Source organism: Epinephelus lanceolatus, chromosome 2 (assembly GCF_041903045.1).
Source record: "Epinephelus lanceolatus isolate andai-2023 chromosome 2, ASM4190304v1, whole genome shotgun sequence".
NCBI lineage: Eukaryota > Metazoa > Chordata > Actinopteri > Perciformes > Serranidae > Epinephelus > Epinephelus lanceolatus.
The window spans coordinates 35287915-35307099 of record NC_135735.1 but is presented as its reverse complement, the minus strand read 5'-3'; the positions used below and the strand labels follow the sequence as shown (position 1 = coordinate 35307099).

Here is a 19185-nt window from a genome sequence, read left to right as displayed (position 1 = left end):
GGTTTGCGTTTAGTTGGACGATCATTTATTTTTCAACAGGACAATGACCCCAAACACACCTCCAGGCTGTGTAAGGGCTATTTGACCAAGAAGGAGAGTGATGGAGTGCTGCGGCAGACGACCTGGCCTCCAGAGTCACCGGACCTGAACCCAATCAAGATGGTTTGGGGTGAGCTGGACCGCAGAGTGAAGGCAAAGGGGCCAACAAGTGCTAAACACCTCTGGGAACTCCTTCAAGACTGTTGGAAAACCATTTCAGGTGACTACCTCTTGAAGCTCATGGAGAGAATGCCAAGAGTGTGCAAAGCAGTAATCAGAGCAAAGGGTGGCTATTTTGAAGAAACCAGAATATAAAACATGTTTTCAGTTATTTCACCTTTTTTTGGTAAGTACATAACTCCACATGTGTTCATTCAGTGAGAATCTACAATGTAAATAGTCATGAAAATAAAGAAAACGCGTTGAATGAGAAGGTGTGTCCAAACTTTTGGCCTGTACTGTATATACACTGTATCACTGTTAACCAAAGGGAACTTATTATATTACTTAGGCTGTGCTGCTGATTTTTTTCTAATAATAATTCTGATTCAATTTCATTATCTCAATGAAATGTACTGAAACAAATATGACACAAAACGGCGATTTATTATTTTGTGCGGTAAAAAAAATATGCTTGGCCAGTGGATTTTTTCATCTACCAGTCCTCTTGGCTGGTGAGTGAAAAAAGATATTTCAGACACTGGGTGTAAACATTTTAATATTTAAGATTTTTTTTTTTTTAAATTCGGCTTTGCAGTTGTGGAAGAAAATGCACTTAACATCTTAACATGTTTGCTGGACCTGTAGGACACACACCATGTGTTTTGTTGAGATATGCTTAATGTAAATTTTTGTGTGTTTGCAAGAAACTCCACAGGGCACCTTTTAGTTAGTTTGGTTTTCTTATTGATATTATAAATTTAAAGCCCAACTTAGCCCACAAAATATAAGTCGCAGATGGTAGAGTTATAATGGTGCACTGAAAAAAAAAATTCTTGGACACAAGGCCCTACCTGACCAAGGCTTATTAAAACATTGCATACTGTATTCTTATAACATAACCCAGTTTGACAGACCTGCAGGTCACTGACAAACCACTCTACATTACTATAGTTTGAATTGAGACGGCCTTGGAAAGCAGCCCCCAGGCAGCTCGGTGTGACATGCCCTCTCTTTTCACTGCACACACTCAGCCACTGGGCTCTCCCAGGGGTCACACATTACTGACTAAAGATATGTAAATAGAACATTCATGTTGCCTTCATTATTAGATGTGGGTCACTGGATAACTTCAAGAGCGCTAATTAAAGGAGCTCCCAGCACACTGTTGCCTAGTAGTTGCGCACACATTGCTCAAGCACTGCACTCGTGTTCCTTGCTGGTTCAGCACTGTACAGTAAGCTACGTGTTTACTACTGTGTGTTCTCTAAGGGTGAACCCTGAGAAATGCTGTTATGGTGCTGAAGGCTAAGTAACACTGGTTGGATAATAATGGGAATCATATACCTCCTCTCACGTTAATCATATACATACATGTAGGTCTCATATAACATTGAATTCTCTAATTATGTACAAAAAATAATTTCCTGTGGTTGCTTTTTTTCTCTTATTTCTATACATTACCGGCATCACGAGAAAGGGAAAGATTCTGAAAGGCCAGCTGCTGAGAAACTTTATTCTTTCTTTTTCATTGCCTTAAGTTGGGGAAGGAACTCATCAAGGATGTGCTGCACACCGAGCTACATTTGCAACCTCTCAGAGGTTATCTGCTGGTCCATGAGGAAAAGGCCACCCGATCATTGTCAGAAGAGATAGAGGAAAAATAGCAGCTCCTAAATCATTTGGAATAATGAGTGTTGTCTCAGTTAATAAAAGCAGTCAAACCACTCAGTGCTGTACATCACAACAGCAGGCCAGTCATTCCACTGCTGGCTGCTTTGCATATAAGACTATACTAACAGTGTAAAGAATGCTTCTGTGAGAGGACAGGGATACTTCAGGAGTGAAGGCATTCCTTTTCCTGGGATGAATCCCCCTGTACAGACGCCATCTACAACCCCCCCAACCCCCCCTTTCCCCCTTCTGTCATGTAATCTACGCTCCTCTGACAGCACAGCCAAGGCCCGGTGGGAGAGTGCCTATCCATCTCACTACCCCAATCTGCCTCCCCTGTTTGGTTCCACATGAGCACTCAGCTGCTGTGACTAATTAAATAAAGCGCTGTGCCCTCTGCTTCCTGTTAGCCATGGCAAGGTTGGTGCACAGAGATGGAGTAGAGGAGGAGGAGGGGTGCTGAAGGAGGAGGGGACACAATAACAACTAGCGAGCCTGTAATGATGCTCTGGTCCACAAGACAATAGACAAAGTTACGACGATGCTGACACGACCACTTTACAGTAGTTGTTTTGCTCACAGATGTATAAATGATGCAATATTTTGAGCTCACGTCTTGTTTGTTCTCTTTTTTTTTTTCAGCCATGACGCTACTGGAAAGCTAAGGCCAGGAAAATAAAGGTGAGCATGATTTCAATATGTATATCTATGTGTCTTTTAAGCACAACTGTGTCTTTATGTGTCACTCAGTTTTTACACTTTTTTTCTCCTCCTTATCACAATTGCCTGGTGTTCTCAGCAGTAATGCTCTGGATGACACAGTGCCTCTCTGTAGGTTATGGGTAAGTGCTGCTGTAATGAGGCTAGGCTGCATTAATTCAGCAGACAGTTGCGAATATGAGAAGTCTTGACATTTTGATTTCGGGAATCACAGGGTCACTGGCTGATGTGACAAATCTATTTCATTTTATCAGGCATGCAAACATAAATTTCCTGGTGTGCTCGAAGCCAGTGTGAGAGTCTGATTAATGGTAAACATTTAAGGCGCGAGTCGTGTCTTTCTGCATATTCACTGTCATCCTCATGAAGTTTTCAATCTGCCAACTTAGCAGAAAACTAAGCTTAAGTAAACTTACAATAAGAGACTTGCATAATTAGTTTAATAGTATCCTTTTGCTACAGTTAAGCAACGGGTCACTACTATTTTGTGGGTGTTTGGCCAATCTTACATTACTAAATACATGACATGTATTTGTAAGCAAAAACCCCTTCACAGAAAGCCAGTGTTGAAGGAGAAAAAGATGCAGTTGTAACTTTTTCCTTTTTTCCTGTTTGCATTGGTTGAACTGACACTGTCATGCTAAAATATTGATCAATATTGATCCCAGGGATAGATTTACTTTCTTATTGACAAGAGTACCTACAATTTTGCAGTTTTAAATGCAGTAGTTTTCAAACTTTTTGTGCCCAGTGCTCACCAAAGGGCAGGCCAAATCTCAAGGCACACCTGTATTTATATCTGTGCACATTAGCCTCTATGATGAGTGTTATCACTCATACCACAACGTACATTTTTGTTTTTTTTTACTGATATCAAATAGCAATTGACAACCAACGCGTAACCAACTATTACTCATAAAATATTCATCAATAAGATGATTCAATAATTCATTTTTAACATTTTAAAAATACACCAAAGAACCAATAACTGGAAATCATGTAAGATAATGTGATGTGTTACACACATAACCTCCACCTCCTGGATTCGCCCTTGGTCATTAATCTTAATACATTTATCGGCTCAGTATTGTTGGTTGAGTGACTCTGCATCAGACTAAAATATGAGCAATATAGAGAAATATAGCAAAGTATAGAAATGACCCCTATAGTAGGAACACAACGCATATTTTGCTTAACCACATACTTCCTCGACGTCAATATTAATATGATATTATAAGGTTAACAATTGAACTTTCACAAAATATTTACACAATGAGATGTTTGATAAATATTCATTAGTAGTGTGGATAATGACTAAGTGGGTAAAGGCAAATAGAATAGATAGGACAGTCTACTAAGTTCAGAAAATGACATCTCTTTACTGTAATGCAGCCTTTAAAACCAGGAATAGGTAACACTTATGATATTACGATACTCAAAAATCTAAGACATTTAGTCTCATATTATAATATTGACATAGTATCCATATATTGCCCAGTCGTAGCCATGTAGTAATAAGGCAAAGCATACTCTCAGTATGTACCTGGTATATACTGTGAGCAGACATTCAGTACCACAGACAGTTCTACTTCTCACATAGCAGAAGAAAGGAGGTTGAACAAACTAATCTCAGATGTAGCGTTGGTATTGCTTATTGACATGGATAGATTTCCTTTTTTATTTCCTTTTTTAGCATGTTTGTATTTATCGGACATTTCATATGAAAGAGGGAGACAGGAGGGCGCTTTAACTTGGATATATTTTGTGTCCTGGTGCTGCAACTGGCCCGTTTGATCTGAACTGTGGTCTGTTCTGGATTAGTAGACAACCCAGACGAACAACCTGACAGAGGGAAGAGTGTTGATAACTGGGAACGCAGACAAACAGATTAGTAACTGGATTCTCCCTGTAGGACATGTGGGGGACTGTTATGTAATCTAGGAAACGGTGTGACCAGACTGAGAGGAACCTCATCGGTACCGCCACGTTACATGGAATCATGAGAGAATATACACCGCAGATGGCATCTCTGGAGTACTCGACCAGGGATCCATGCTTTCTCCTTGATATCACTGCATCTCCCTCTCTGCGTGTGTGTTACCTCCTGCTGGGCACATAAAAAGATGGAGGTGGACCATTTTGCTGCAGTGTGGATTGACTCAGCCCATGAGTGGCCCCTGGCCAGTGTAGACTGGTCAGCCCTCTCTCTGCTAGCTGCTATTCAGCCCCATTTTCCCAGAGCTAAAGACATGCAGATGTTCATTGGAGACCAGATATTTATACTTAATACCTGGACTTAATTTATATTTATCTATCTATCTGTGTAGAAGTCTCAGGTGATGTTGTGCTATTTGAGTATCATTGTCTGGTGTTGGGCATCATTTTTTGTTTGTACATCTCCAGTCACCAGTTATGAAAACAGCTTTCTCCTGACCATGTTTGAATGTTGGGTAGCAAGCTATTTTTTTCCAGAGCAAGAATGATGGTGTATTTTTCCCCACTTATATTGTCAGACTGAAGGTTGACTGTATACCTGTATTCCCTATTTTTTAATGACTCCGCTCGACTAGCAGGCTGACCTGGACCGAGAGCAGCAGCAGCAGCAGCAGTAATACAGCTGTAGGCAGGCAGGCATTTCTGATAGTGACGGGAACCAGGGTGCTGGCAGTGTTGGACCCCGTGGCCCTCGGGGAGAGGAACGGGACACTCCCACTGGCCCCATGTTCACTCAACCATGGCCAGCCAGTGTCAGACACTATATCCCTCCCTGGACCCAGCACATGGAGCTCTATAGGCCAGGAAAACCCAAAACCTCTGAGCTATTTTGGGAAATCAGTGCTGTTACCAACAAAGGACAGGAGTTACGAGGGCAGAGGATATTTTTGTGTTCAAAGCTTTTTTTGTCTGAGGAGAAAATATTTTTCCCTTTTGTTGACACAAAGATGTTTTGATGTTGAACGCAGATATTTTTAGAGACATTTTCGGGGCACTCCATCAATTTTGATTTGACAGATATTGAAGTTTTTTTTTTTTCACTGTAGTGCTGGAGTGAAAACAGGATGGTGTAGCTGCTCTGTATTTTGTCAGATATTAAGATGAATTTAGCTGTTAGTTGTTGAATATTTCCTGCTGTTTAGGACACTTTGAAATGTGTTCTGCTAATGAGGGATACCTGCACTGGAAGTCCTCGCATGCTTACATTTAACAGCATCTGAGAGGCAGTGCAGATATAATACACAGTGTATTTTTGGTGTCCCTGTCTGTGCATGTGTGCATACAGTATGGGCATACATCTATTGCGGAGGAGGTCGAGAAAATTAAACTGGATGATACTGCTCAGTCGCACCGCTGTGTATGAGTCACAGTCACTTCACTGCTATCTCACATTAGCATACAGTACGGACCTACACTGTATCTGTTCTTCACCGTGCCTCTTACTCTTACTTTAATAACCGGCGGTTTGGTGTCAATTGTGTGAATACTTTTTATTACAAGGTTGGACAGTCGCAGCCTGTTTTCATTATACCCTGACTGGTCATTGCCATAAAGCCGCAGCATGCAGAGTGAGTAGAAGATGATGGAAGGTGCAGAAAGTAATTTCCTGTAACTAGCCAAAATAAAGTCTGGCCAGTAGGAGTCAAAGAGAGGACATTTGTCATTACAGTAGTATCCACTGACCTTCACCGAGACTGTTATTGCTAGGTAATATCCTGCAAGCCCCTCGACCTCTCTGCTGCTGAATCATCCTGGATCAATTATTCTAATATTTGTGTGGCAGTTTTGCTATCGATTAATGCATTTATGCAGAGTGCAGCATATCTTATTTAATAAAGCGAGGCCCTGCATTTAATTAAGTCGTTTTAGAGTGAGGCGGCACTTTGTTTTCATAAACCTTTGCCTTATCGATACATGTGTTCATTCGTGACTTATGTTCATCCACTCAAAGTTTTATTGTTTCATTACTGGCAGCCCAGCGCAGATAACAGTAAATAGCTATCTGCAGCACACTCAATATTTTGTAGATTGTTGCCGTTGTTAGTGGCTCAGACTTGCTGTGTGCTACAGAAGCATAAATACTACATACTGATCATTATGGCAACTTTGTGGCTCTGGAAACTTGGACGTTAGTAGAAGAAGCTGTGTTCAGCGAGTAAAACCACGGCCATAAATGTGGGTCAAAATCCACAGTCCTTGTTCTCCATAGTATATACTCCAGCCAAAGCTAATGTGATGCTTCAGAAGACTCAGTGAGTCAGCTGGTTATTTCCCAAAGTTATGGTTTTAGTTTGAAATTCCCTCTTTGCATTTGCCAGTGGAAGGACACTCACTGACAGTTGCATAACCACAGTGTGTGAATAATGCTGGTTCCAGCAGCACTTGAAAAAAATGCTGAATATCAGTGTTATTGTTCTTGGGGCACTGGTGTTAATGTGTCACATCACACAGCCGACTCATCTGAGTAATATCTATGAAGAATCATGGTCTAGAGGAACCTTACAACTTTCCAGGTGAAATTCTGCATCGGACTGCGAGACCTTTGTTCATTATCTGTGAGAATTTTTTTTAAAAAGTCTTTTTTGTTCTTTTAACGGTAAAAGGGCCAAGAAGGAATGGAGTTGCGCAGAACCTTGGCCTAGACAGAGATGGCTGCAAATGAGAGGAGAATAAATATTCAAAGGCAGACATGAAGGGAATAAAAAAAAAAAAGGAGTGAAATGAGGAGCAGCGCGGACGATCCCGGTCATCTACCTGACGACTTTCGATGAATTCCAATGAGAGAGATTCCATTTTTTAAAGATAGGCCCTATAGGTGCAATTAGTGCTACATAATAGCCCTTTCCCAGTTCCTTCAGTGGAGTTGTGAAATATTGATTTAATTCGCCCCTATATATTCACTTAAACTCTGAAGAATATATCTAGTTGTTAGAGTCGTTTTTGCAGTAATAGCTCCGGGTTTACTCTGTCATGGTTTTATAAGTACAGGCTGCATATAGGGAGCACTTTCTTAAAGGATGGGAACGAGATAAAAGGGGTAAAATGGAGTGAAATCTGAAAGGAGAAAACTTGTCTAAATGTAGTTTAAAAGCCTGCTGCAGCCAGATGCAAGATGGGATGTGAGATTTCTGATGATCTGATTTTTTGTTGGTGGCAAGAAAAGTGAAGGACTCGGAGAGACAGGGGGGCTCCTTCAATTCCTCCCTGCTGTATGTGGCAGGTGAGGCCCTGCAGACACTGATGATGTCAGACAGGACACTTACGTTGGACACTCTCCAGGGAGGTGTCTTGAAGTGGAGTTTGACTCACCATTCCAGTATCTCTGATCTCTGCATTATTTATGCTTTTGTCTCAGCCATTTATCAGCATTTTTATACCTCGCAGCCTCATTCTACAGTACATCTCCTGTGATGGAATAGGCTGCAGCGATTATAGCCTCTGAGGGAAGCCAATAACCGAATATAGTAGCTCATATTGATATCAGAAAACTGTGGAATGGACAAGTGTGCTGCGTAGCAGTCTCTGCATACTGTTGAGAACCTTGGCAAACATCCATTCACATCAAAAAAGTGCACTGAAAAATAAAATATAACGAGGAAAACGCTGTGCTGGCTCCACTTTCTTACCTTTATATTAATTCTTAGGACATGAAACTGGTAATATGTGAGCTGTGGTAAGAGTTGCACAGCAACTGAATCGCTGATCAATGACAGCTAATGAACACGGCAGGAGTTCTGCTCTGTTTGCCTCTCGACAGAGAGCTGCCTTCTCCAGAGAGCTCTTTTTCTCCTGTTTTTGCCAGAAAAGCACAGGAGCCTTCATTGAAACCAACTGCCTCTGGGCTCAATTAACTACCATAGATTACTCATAATGCAGATGAGAGACCATATACAAGATCAGCAGTGTGGTGATGTTGAAAAACACACACAAATGGTGCATGCATGGAGACAGACAACTGGGACACTGATGCTGAGATGTACCTTCAATGTATAGTTGATAAAAAGAGCTTCATGAAAAAGGCTGTAACAAGCAAAATAATGCACTGCCTCTACTTTAATGAGAGTCATTATCCTAATAATGAAAAAAGACAATATCTGCACGTACAAACGTCTGTTCTCTGAGGCTATTTATAAGACTCTATGCACCAAAGTATGGACATCAGATTAAACATTGATAACTAATATATAAAAAGAAAATGCTGCACTGGTTCTGTAGTTTCTATGCTAATCTGTGATTCCATTCAGTGTCACATACATGAGGAGGCAGGCACACCCAGCCACACTTGGGACCCTGTAGCAGAGTCAATGCAGCCGATGTATGCTTTGCAATGTTGTCGTGGGCAATTGAGTGCTCCATGGTGATGACATGGTTTGCTTTGTGTGTGGTCACCAGGCCATGGCCCTTGTCAAAACATATTAGCGTCACTTAACATCCCTCACCCAGGCCGATCACTGTCAATTTCCCGGCCTACCAAAACACTCTTTCTGAACAGTTGTCAAATTTGAGAGCCCCTGCTGTTTTGGTGATATCTGAGGCTTTCTCTAAAATGTTCCATTTTCGGCAGCCACATATAGATTTAAAACCTGAATTAGTCTTGTCACAAGTAGCATTTTCAAATGGATCCCAGCCTATTGTTTACAAAGGATAGCTATCAAAGAGAATCTGTTCAGCTCAAGAGAGTTTACAGATGGCACAAACCTAAATACTGAACAGCCCCGCCCCCCCACCCCCCCACCCCCTGCTGTGATTGGAAGATGGTAAACATGTAGCTTATTGAACGGCAAAATGACTTTTAGGCGTAACTTTCTGAAGTGTGCACACATTGTCGTGAAACTGAAGGAGAAGTTGTTCTAATAGTGGGAGCTTAGACGTGCACGTCTCTGCATGCCAACTAAGTGCTTCAGTGTCTTTTTTTTATCACTGGAGAAGCAGATTAACTAATGAGATAAGGAGGACCATGATCAAACATGCAGAGCAAGTCATTCAAAATCAAGCGCACAGAAATGATGCTGTTGAAATGCACTCGATGACACCGACTTGAGAATGTTGTCGAAAGAGTTTTCTTTCAACTAAAGCGTCAGAAGCGATTGTTTTATTGTGTCTCATGCAGCTAATTAGTGGTGCATTAGTGAATATTCAAACTGTCAGTCAGTTAGAAATTATCATTTCACTCTCATTAGCTCTGCTTGGACACGATTTCAAATGACCTGTGTATTCAGACCAATGTTTATCACTTATGGCTTTTTTCTGTTGCTGTATGCGAGTTGTTTTCTGGGGGGGGGTTCAAGCAATTACCTGATTGTGTCATCTCCATCTCTCCATTTTACCGTCTGTGACATTGGCAACAACAAGGTGTACAGACGCAGTAGGGTATCAGTAATTGTGCATCAGGCAGCAATGGCTTTATTGCTATAAAATGGGTACCACACAATTTTTTCACATCATGAAACAGTAAGTAACAAGCGCAGCATCGACTTATATGCATACCTATAATAGGATAAATTTTGCAATGAAATGGGACTGAATGTGAACTCATCGACATTTCGCAGTCCTTCAGCCATTGCAACTCTGCTCAGTTCAGCTTATAGGGTGCTGCATCAGGGAACAGCACAGGTAGAAGATGGTCGCTTGGCGTGATGTCACCCTGTGTGACTCTTAGTATCCATCCAGATTAACATACTCAGAATATAAGTGGTTTAGAGTAAATGATTGACTTGTCTCTTGAGGTAGACGGCATCCCAGCATGAGCGCAGAATAAACTGTGACTCCTTTGTTTCTTACTCCTTCTACCTTTCTCCTGGTACTGAGTCACCTCGCCTTTGGGGCTTACCACAGGAGTCTCTTCAAATGATCCTTTAGACTGAAGTGGAGAATCAAGATTAATGCACTTTCACGTTCCGCCCAGGCTCCGGGGGAAAAAGTCTTATAATTAACACCGGGGGGGCTGCAGGCTGCTTCTGGAGAGAGGTCGAGGGTGGGGTTCCTCGACCATTGAGACAGAGTTGATAAAGGTGTGAGATTTTTAGAGTGTGATGTATGCTGCTGTTTTGGAATAATAGTGGAGTGGTAACAGAATGACCTGTCAGACACCTCACTCTGGCTTATTGTTATTGGGACAAAGTGGAGGGGCCTGTAGCGAGAGCTGCTGCATTGCAGCATCATTATAGTGATTATTATCACACGCTGTGACCTATGTGAATTATCACTGAGGCAGACGATTGCACCTTTTTTTTCTAGTCCCATAAAGGGACTACTCCTGCAGAGGTTTCTACACGTTTCTGCAACACCGTTTTCTGTTAAAAACTTATATAAAAATAACTTTTTGTTATATTTGCTGAAACTGTCACTATATCCTGACAGTAGTACATTAGACAGATTACCTGTGAAAAACACCATGTTCCTCCTCCTGATGCCTCTAATGGCACAAGGAGTCTCAAATGCAGCTCTCAATCATGTCAGTAAGGGCTCATGAATTGCGTTCAAGATGTCAAACTCAGTAGCGCTGATTAAATGTGAATCAAGATTCTGTCATGGCATTGCCTATTTCTTGCCTCAGTTGTTTTCAGAAACAAATTTTAGTTTATTGTTTAGCTGTAAAATGAGAGTCTGTGACCCGGCTGCCATTTTGAAAACAGTCAAGCTGTAACAGAGCACCGCCCACCAGCTGGTGCAAGCTATTTTATTTTACAGCTAAACAGTTCACTACAATATGTTTCTGAAAACAACTAAGGCAAGAAATAGGTAATGCAGTAACTGGGGCTGCCCCGACTAAGAATTTTACTAGTAGACCAATAGTCGACATTTAGGGCCATTAGTGGACTAGTCGCCGGCATGTTTACGATATTATTTTAATTATTACATGATATATTTTGGGCAGGGCAACACAATGGTTTGAGTTCAAGGTCTCAGAAAGAATAGTATCAGTAACATTGTTAACATGTGCTACATTGGAGAAAAACAAAACCGTACTAATGAACTTTCATTAATATAGGCCAATATTTTATTTACAAGTGCGCGTCACACGTTAATTGCACTGTCAGCAAAGCAGTAATGATTGTGCTAAGTGGCTAATGGGCATGTAGCTACTTACATGTTTCAGATGATACGTCATGTTTGGAGTCGACCAATGAAGACGAGTTTACATATCACCTTGGGTTCGTCCTTCACTTTCTCAAAATGATCCCACACTTTGGATTTCCTGCCCGACATGTTATTAACTAGCCTGTGTAATAACCGCATGTACCAGCCCTGTAAATTAGGGGCTGTGTTTAACCGCCTGGAAAACCCAAGGTCAGACTCTTGGTGCTACTCTTGTGCCTTTTTGTGCCATCTTTCAAGAGCGCGGCAGCAGCTTGCATTTGAGGTTATTAAGCAACCTTAACAAGCATCGAATTTACCTGAAATCCTGAATACCGAGCTGATCTTCTTTCAGGCGCTGTTTATAAGTGTGAAGGCCTATCGTCCGTTAGACAGATGTAAAGCTCTGGGTAGCCCTGCACTAAAATGATTAACATTTCTGTGTTTGTAACAGACTGAATATTTGCAGAAGAAGGGAAAGATATCTGTCGGCTGTGATTGGTTTGTAACGTGACTCCTGTCTGACTGCTGAGCGTGGCCACTTCCTGTGTCTGTCCTTTCAAATTAAATTGCCACATGGTCCAGTCTTATAGGTTTTGATTTATGATTTTTTAGATTTTTTAGGCGCAGCTTATCATAGAGATTCACGTTTGTTTATTTATTTATTTCTATATTTTTTGGGTGACTAAGTAACCAATGTAATTTTGCTGACTAATTACCTTTCTGGTCAACTAACGTTTGGTCAACTGTAAGGGGGCGGCCCTAGCAGTAACACAATCTTGATTCATATTTGTTTAGCACTGCCTAGTTTGACAGTTTGACAGCAGTTTACAAGCAGCAACTGAGGTGACTGAACGCTGCTTTAGAGAATCCTCGGCTCTGATTGGTTATAGACTCTAGCAAATGCCATTAGAAGCAGTAGGAGGAGGTTAACTGTCTCATGTACTACTGTGTGGATGTAGTGACAGTTTCCGCAAATATGACAAAAAGATTTTTTGAAAGAAGTCACCAGCTGTGGCTTTAAGTAACTGTCTGCCAGATCCTGCAGGGAAAATGAGACACATGTAACCCTAATGAAATGTATCAGTCTAAAGAAATGTTAAAGCTAATATTTAAAAGAGTACGGTTTGGATGAAAACATTCATACGTTTCCTTGATGAGAGATAGATGAGAAGATTGATACCCTCAAAATGTATCTTCACATCTAAGTCTTGGCAAGAAAGAATATTTCCCAAAATGTCAAACTCTTGCTTTAATAACCCATCTTCAGAAGACATAAACTGAAAATAAGCATTATTAAAAGCCTTCAGATATTTTTCTGTGATACTGTATGTCATCAGCAACATTTTACAAATCAGATGGCCTAATGTCAGACTTTCTAATGTCAAATTTCTAACATCACTGACTTCACAGCTTGTTTGAAAAAGAGGGGGCCGGAGGAAGGGAGAGACAATGCAGTGCTTACCTTTATTGGATGGCATATTTGGAGGGCCTACACCACACAGAATACGTGAAGAGTATGTTCTTTGATGCATGGTTAAGCCTAATAATAATAGACTCTTATATCTCTTCACACACCGAAGATACTAACTGCTATTTAGATATATCCCACACCCCACTATTTGTGTTGTGCAGTTCCCACGGGATCGTATTTCCATTTCAGCGCTCGACTGTATATTGAAGCGTGTAAGGCATTTGTTGAAATGTAAATGCATCCATAAAAGCAGATCTTTGTACCCCTCTATGAGTGGTATAATTATCCATCCTTGCACAGAGAAATTGTCATGGTGTGTTTGATCATCTGGTAATGATCTTTAAGTATCACCAAGGTTTAGCTGCTTCCTCATTATCCTGAATTCTTCTCCAAGGTTAGTCCCAAACATTTACTTTCACAGTCCCACGCCTGCTGTTTGTCTTTGATAGTTACTCTGATTGTTGTTGTTTCTGTCTGTTTCAAAAAGCTCTGTTTTTAGGTGTGATGTTCCACAAGTATATGAATATAAAAAGACAGAGGGGAGGATGGTGTTACAGACAGGGAGAATGAAATATGGCACTTACATTTCAATGTAAATGAGGAAAGAAATGGGCACAGTGTGGATCTACAGCGGTTCATTAGATTGAATCCACTGTGCCCGCTGTATCTTTCACGTGAACAATCTCCTATAGGCCGAGTAAATTAGTGTGCAATCTCGTGTACCTGCTGTAAATGAATCTGTCCATCAGCTTGTGTCTCAGGTGTTGGTGGAGTGCAGGAGTGGTTCTGCCCTGCCGCGGCTGCTTTGGATTCTCAGACAGAGAGAAGCTGTTCGTTAAACACTTAAGCTGGAGTTTACTTTTTGATTGCCTCTGTTAACAATCCCCGAAAAAAAAAAGAAGTCGTTTCAGGGTGGTTGTTCCTGTTGTTTTTTAAGTTTCTAAATCACTGCGCTACAGATGTCCATCCAGTGTCTCAGTAAAGGTCTTTCATTTCACCTCTGACCTCCAGACTCAACTGCTAGCATGACTCCTCTTTGAAACGCACATCCTTAGATCTCTCTGGAGGCATGTTGGGGTATTTGAATCTGATGAGAAAAATGCACGTGTGAAAAATTGTGTTGTGTTCATTTGGGTGATGGATAAGTTGGCAAGTCGGATTACCCTCTGACAGGGAGCAAATGGAAGCCAGGCTGCACTCTCAGATGCAGCGCTGCTCTGCGAAACAGATATTCTTCTGCGAGCTTCGCAATTTGCAAAGACTCCTATCATTTAGAATGACAGACTTTATTACTGTTTCAGTTTTGGCTTTGACATTTTGAAGCTGTTAGCAATGCCCTTAGGGTTTCATTTAGGATTTATCCACATCACACCAGCCTGTCATGTGTAAAATGTAATAAAGGCATGATAATGAGTGTCAATTAGGAGGTAGGAGAAGCTCACGAACAGAACTTTTCTTTTCTTTATTTCCTGTGTTGAAATATTAGGATAGACACAGTGAGTGCTTCAAACACGAGGATACATGTGATAAGTCAGAGATGTTCAGGTTTACAGTTTTTCTAAATCAAACGTAGACTCAGGAGTACTGCTGAAGTCTAAATGGGACACACAGCATGAGCAGAATCTCCACTGCACAGATTATTAGCTCCTCTCTGGGTATTTATGTTGTATATCTGACCAGGAAACACAAATGAAGAGATCTGCCCTGTTGAGCAGGTCCACTGTCTTCATTTAGAAGTCCAGTTGTGTGCAGATATAGCTGACTGACTTGAATAATGTATCTAAAAGCCAAACCTCCAAGCATATAGCCAACTATATTGCTTTTAAAAGCTTCAAGTAGGAGGGCTTCATGTGTGACATAATTAAATTCCACCCAAGTTAATTCAAACTGTTTAATGATGCAGGGAGAACAATTTCTTTCGCTGTGCCAGCGGTGGGGTGGTCCGCTGGGGCTACGAGTGAGGAGAAGCATTAGAAGTTCACAGAGACACTTGTGATACAGAGAGGAGGATGTGAAGATGGAGACAGACTTGAAGGTTGCAGCATCCTTGGAAACGCAGCTTCCTCTTGGTGTGACTGTTTATTTAATAACGCCAAATTCACTTTGTCTGTTGTTTTCTTCCTTTTTTTCACTATAACTTATAAAAATAATGGTGGGGAATTATTAGTAATCTGCCTGTCAGAGCAGATGCTACCAGTGGGAGTGCCTTTGCTTGCTTTAGTTATTGGGTTAGCTGTTGGTTACTGTGACCAGCCTGCAGTGTTACATTATTTTTCAAAGCGTAATAACCTCTCCCACGGTGAACAGCCTGACATTATACGCATTGTGTTTTTGTGTCTTTTTCCAGGAGTCGGGGCCAGACGGCGGGTAGGAGATGAGTCTGGCGGGTAATCCCACTCCACCTATCCATCAACTTGGAGACTATTTCCAGCGTCCCCTACAGAATGTCAAAGCCTCACTGAGCAGAAGATGAGTCCATCATCTTCTTTCTAAGACTTTCCCTCGAGTTTCCATCAAAACACAAACACATCATGTGCCATTATTTTCTATTGCCCTCACCTCCCTTTTTCTGTCAGTGGAGGGCGGCGGCGGTGAGTGAACGCAGTTGAGCCGGTGGTTCCGTGCAGTATGCAAAAGAGAAGCTCTGTTTGAAAACTACAGGATGTGACAGGATCCTTTCTCTGTCGCTGACATCACTCTGTATGGGTTGTGATGGGGCATGTGCCAGAGATCTCCTGTCTAATAGGAAGTGAGACACTTAAAGAGATGACCCTGCCTCAGTTGCCATCACTGTCTCTCTGCCAGAGAGAGAGCTTGGCTCTCCCATTACTCCTGCACTTGCTAATTAGCGTCTGTCGCTGGAGTAACTTGTACCTGTCAGTGTGTGCCGCTCTCCTATATTCAGTAACTTGAGGGAATTGAAATTGAATGCCAGCTAAGCTCCAACAAACTGCAAATGGTGCATGGGATACACCCTGATTTTCTCACTGACCTGACAGCCTTATATGTAAGAAATTGTTTTTAATGAACACACACTATCTCAGCTACTTTCTCCTGCTGGGGTGCAATGTTTTATCTCCTCCAGACTCGGGGCTGTACCAGTTGTTTTATTGCATTTTTTTAGGTACTTGAGTAAGTCCCTGTGCCATATGTCCATGTATGAATGCCAAAGCCATTTGTGTCAGATAACCCAGTGCCTATTTACATTAAAGAGACATGGTGAAACTGCCTGGCCATTGGTAATTATTGGTCCCATTTCCGGGGCCACTTTGTGCTCGTTCAGGCAGAACAAGGTCGAGTTTATTACAGACATTTCTTCACCCACAGGATTAGCCATGCTGCTCAAATTCATCCTTCCACTTTTCCATTAGTTGATTTATCTGCCGACTAGACTCTTTTACATAATGAGTAAAACATGAATTATGGTCAAAGTAATACAAATATTTCATTTACATGCAGATCAACACTGACATGTTGAATTGTTCCCCGCTAGACGCAGTCCTATTTTAGGGCTAATCCCTCTCTGTTTGCAGATGCTCAGTCATCCCAAACATTTTACTTGTTTTGAATAATGGATTTTCCCCGTGATTGTTTGTTGCTGTCATACGCGAAACGGCTACCTTGCATCAAGTCTGACTTGTGTAAGTAGTGCAGAAATACCTCACCGGCACACACATGCACAGGAGCACGCGCACATACTGTGTCCTCTTCCTAAGCTGGATGAGACTGTTGATCAAACCCCAGGCTGAGTCCAAATGCGCAGATCTCTCTGTACAGTAGCCCTTGACCTTGCTGTGTGTCCTCATGGCCCAGACACCCGCCTGAAATTAAATTACAGATTAGTGGCTCCAGGCCCAAAGAGGGGTTTATTTGGTTGGCCCCTCTCTGAGAAGCGCTCATTCTCTCATTCAGGGACTGGAAAAAATGTCATGGGATTTAAGGAAGAAAATGCCAGTCTTGAAGACATTTTCTTCTGACTGTGAGCGCTGGAGCCAGTGGTCCTCAAAAACTGAAATGTCTGCAAAGACTTCTAAATCTTACATTGTAGGAAGAAGGGACACGGGGCTAGTGGAAATTTGGGATTTCGGAGATGTGAAAAATGAGTTCTTGGAAGCAAAATAAAATATAAAAGTCGGGGAAAAGAAAAGAAAACCAAAGTCAAACTGAAGGAACTGTGATGAAACGGCAGCTCACTGCTCAATGTACATCTCAGAAATTAAAAATATAATAATTCTTATAAGACAAAAGAACCCAATGCCAAGCCCTCAATTATTTGGAAGTCTGTCAAGCCTTTCACAATCCTTTATTCCAAATTACATTGACATCAAACTACATTAAAATAAGTGACCATCAATTGGCAATCAAAGGGAAAATATAGATCATGAATATGTTGTCACTATAGAGAAGATGAATGTGAGACAAACATGTTGATAAAGTTAAAAATTCAACTTTTAACTGAAGGGAAACGTTGAGATGTCTTACTGAAAAGACAAACTTTTAAATTTACAGATGTGATTTGGCTGAATTTTGGTTTGCATTTTGTCACCCATTGCTCACAGTGTATTTGTGCCAGTGCTTTATCGCTGCATTGCAAGAATGGTAAGGAGGAAAGAGCAGAAGAAAAAGAAGAAAATATACTTTATAAATTCCTGAGGTGAAATTCAATTTTTTCTATACATGTATTAAGGGTAGAGATGTCAAACCGAGCGGGCTGCCCATGGACAGGCGCCTCAAGCAGTTGGGGATTCAGTGTCTTGCTCAAGGGCACCTCAGGAGTGCCCAGGAGGCGAACTGGCACCCCTCAAGCTACCAGTCCATGCTCCATATTTGGTCCGGATGGGATGGTGACAGTTCCCAACACAAGTCCCTACGGACTGAGCTACTGCCACCAGCAACTGATACCTCCAGTATCTCACATAAGTGAGTACACCCCTCCCATTTTTGCAAATATTTCATTATATCTTTTCATGGGACAACACTATAGAAATGACACTTTGATATAACTTAAAGTAGTCAGTGTACAGCTTAGATTTACCTTCCTCAGCATGTGTGGCACCTTGGTGAAGAGCACCAAGACAACTGTCCCTTGCCTACAGTCAAGTATAGTGGTGGCAGCATCATGGTTTGGGGCTGCATGAGTGCTGCCGGATCTGGGGAGCTTGGTTCATTTAGGGAAACATGAATTCCAAGCAGAGCATGATCGCCCCCCTTCAGAAACTGAGCCGCAGTGCAGTTTTCCAACATGATAATGACCCAAAACACACATAGTAGATGACAACTGCCTTGCTGACGAAGCTGAAGGTGAAGGTGATGGACTGCCAAGTATGTATCCAGCCCTAAGCTCACCTGTGCACCTGTGGGCCATCCTCAAGCTGAAGGTGGAGGAGCGCAAGGTGTCTTCACATCCATCTGCTCCATGATGTCATCATGGAGGAGTGGGAGAGGATTCCTGAAGCAACCTGTGAGCTCTGGTGAATTCCATGCCCAAAAGGGTTAAGGCAGTGCTAGATAATAATGGTTGGCACACAAAATATTGACACTTTAGGCACAATTTGGACATGTTCACTGTGGGGTGTACTCACTTATGTTGCCAGCTGTTTAGATGTTGATGGCTGTGTTTTGAGTCATTTTCAGAGGAAGGTAAATCTATACTACTATACAAGCTGTACACTGACTGCTTTAAGTTATATCAAAGTGCCATTTCTATAGTGTTGTCCCATGAAAAGATATAATGAAATATTTGCAAAAATGGGAGGGGTGTACTCACTTATGTGAGATACTGTATATGTACATATATGCACGTGACTACGGTATTAAGACAGACCTTATTCCTCTAAATTAGAAACGTTCCCAGTGTAATGCAGCACAGCAGCTCTATATAGTCAAATGTACATCAGCATGCTCCAGCATAAGGGACAGTGAGCACATATCGTACTCACAAATTCAGTTGAGATTTGCTTAAATATGTGACAGCATGCAGCACGAGCCTGCTATCAGTTGACTTCACCTGCCAACTGCACTTCTCCACTTAACTTACTTCACATGCA

The 19185-nt window shown here is 41.6% G+C and overlaps 1 protein-coding gene across 3 annotated transcripts in view; it reads left to right on the top strand.

The window, feature by feature from the left end:
• Window positions 1–16367, top strand: part of cd276 (CD276 molecule) — an 80041-nt gene extending 63674 nt beyond the window's left edge. Inside the window, exons 7-9 of one of the 3 annotated variants that reach the window (XR_013487964.1) lie at window positions 2515–2553; window positions 2675–2714; window positions 15486–16367. Coding sequence is in view for 1 of the 3 variants with exons in the window: in XM_078161155.1 (XP_078017281.1) it covers window positions 2515–2537 (23 nt within the window). In the remaining 2 variants the exon portion in view is untranslated. Of the gene's footprint in view, window positions 1–2514; window positions 2554–2671; window positions 2715–15485 lie in introns of all 3 variants that reach the window. The other 2 variants (XR_013487965.1, XM_078161155.1) reach the window with 2 other exon arrangements.
• Window positions 16368–19185: the final 2818 nt, after the last annotated feature.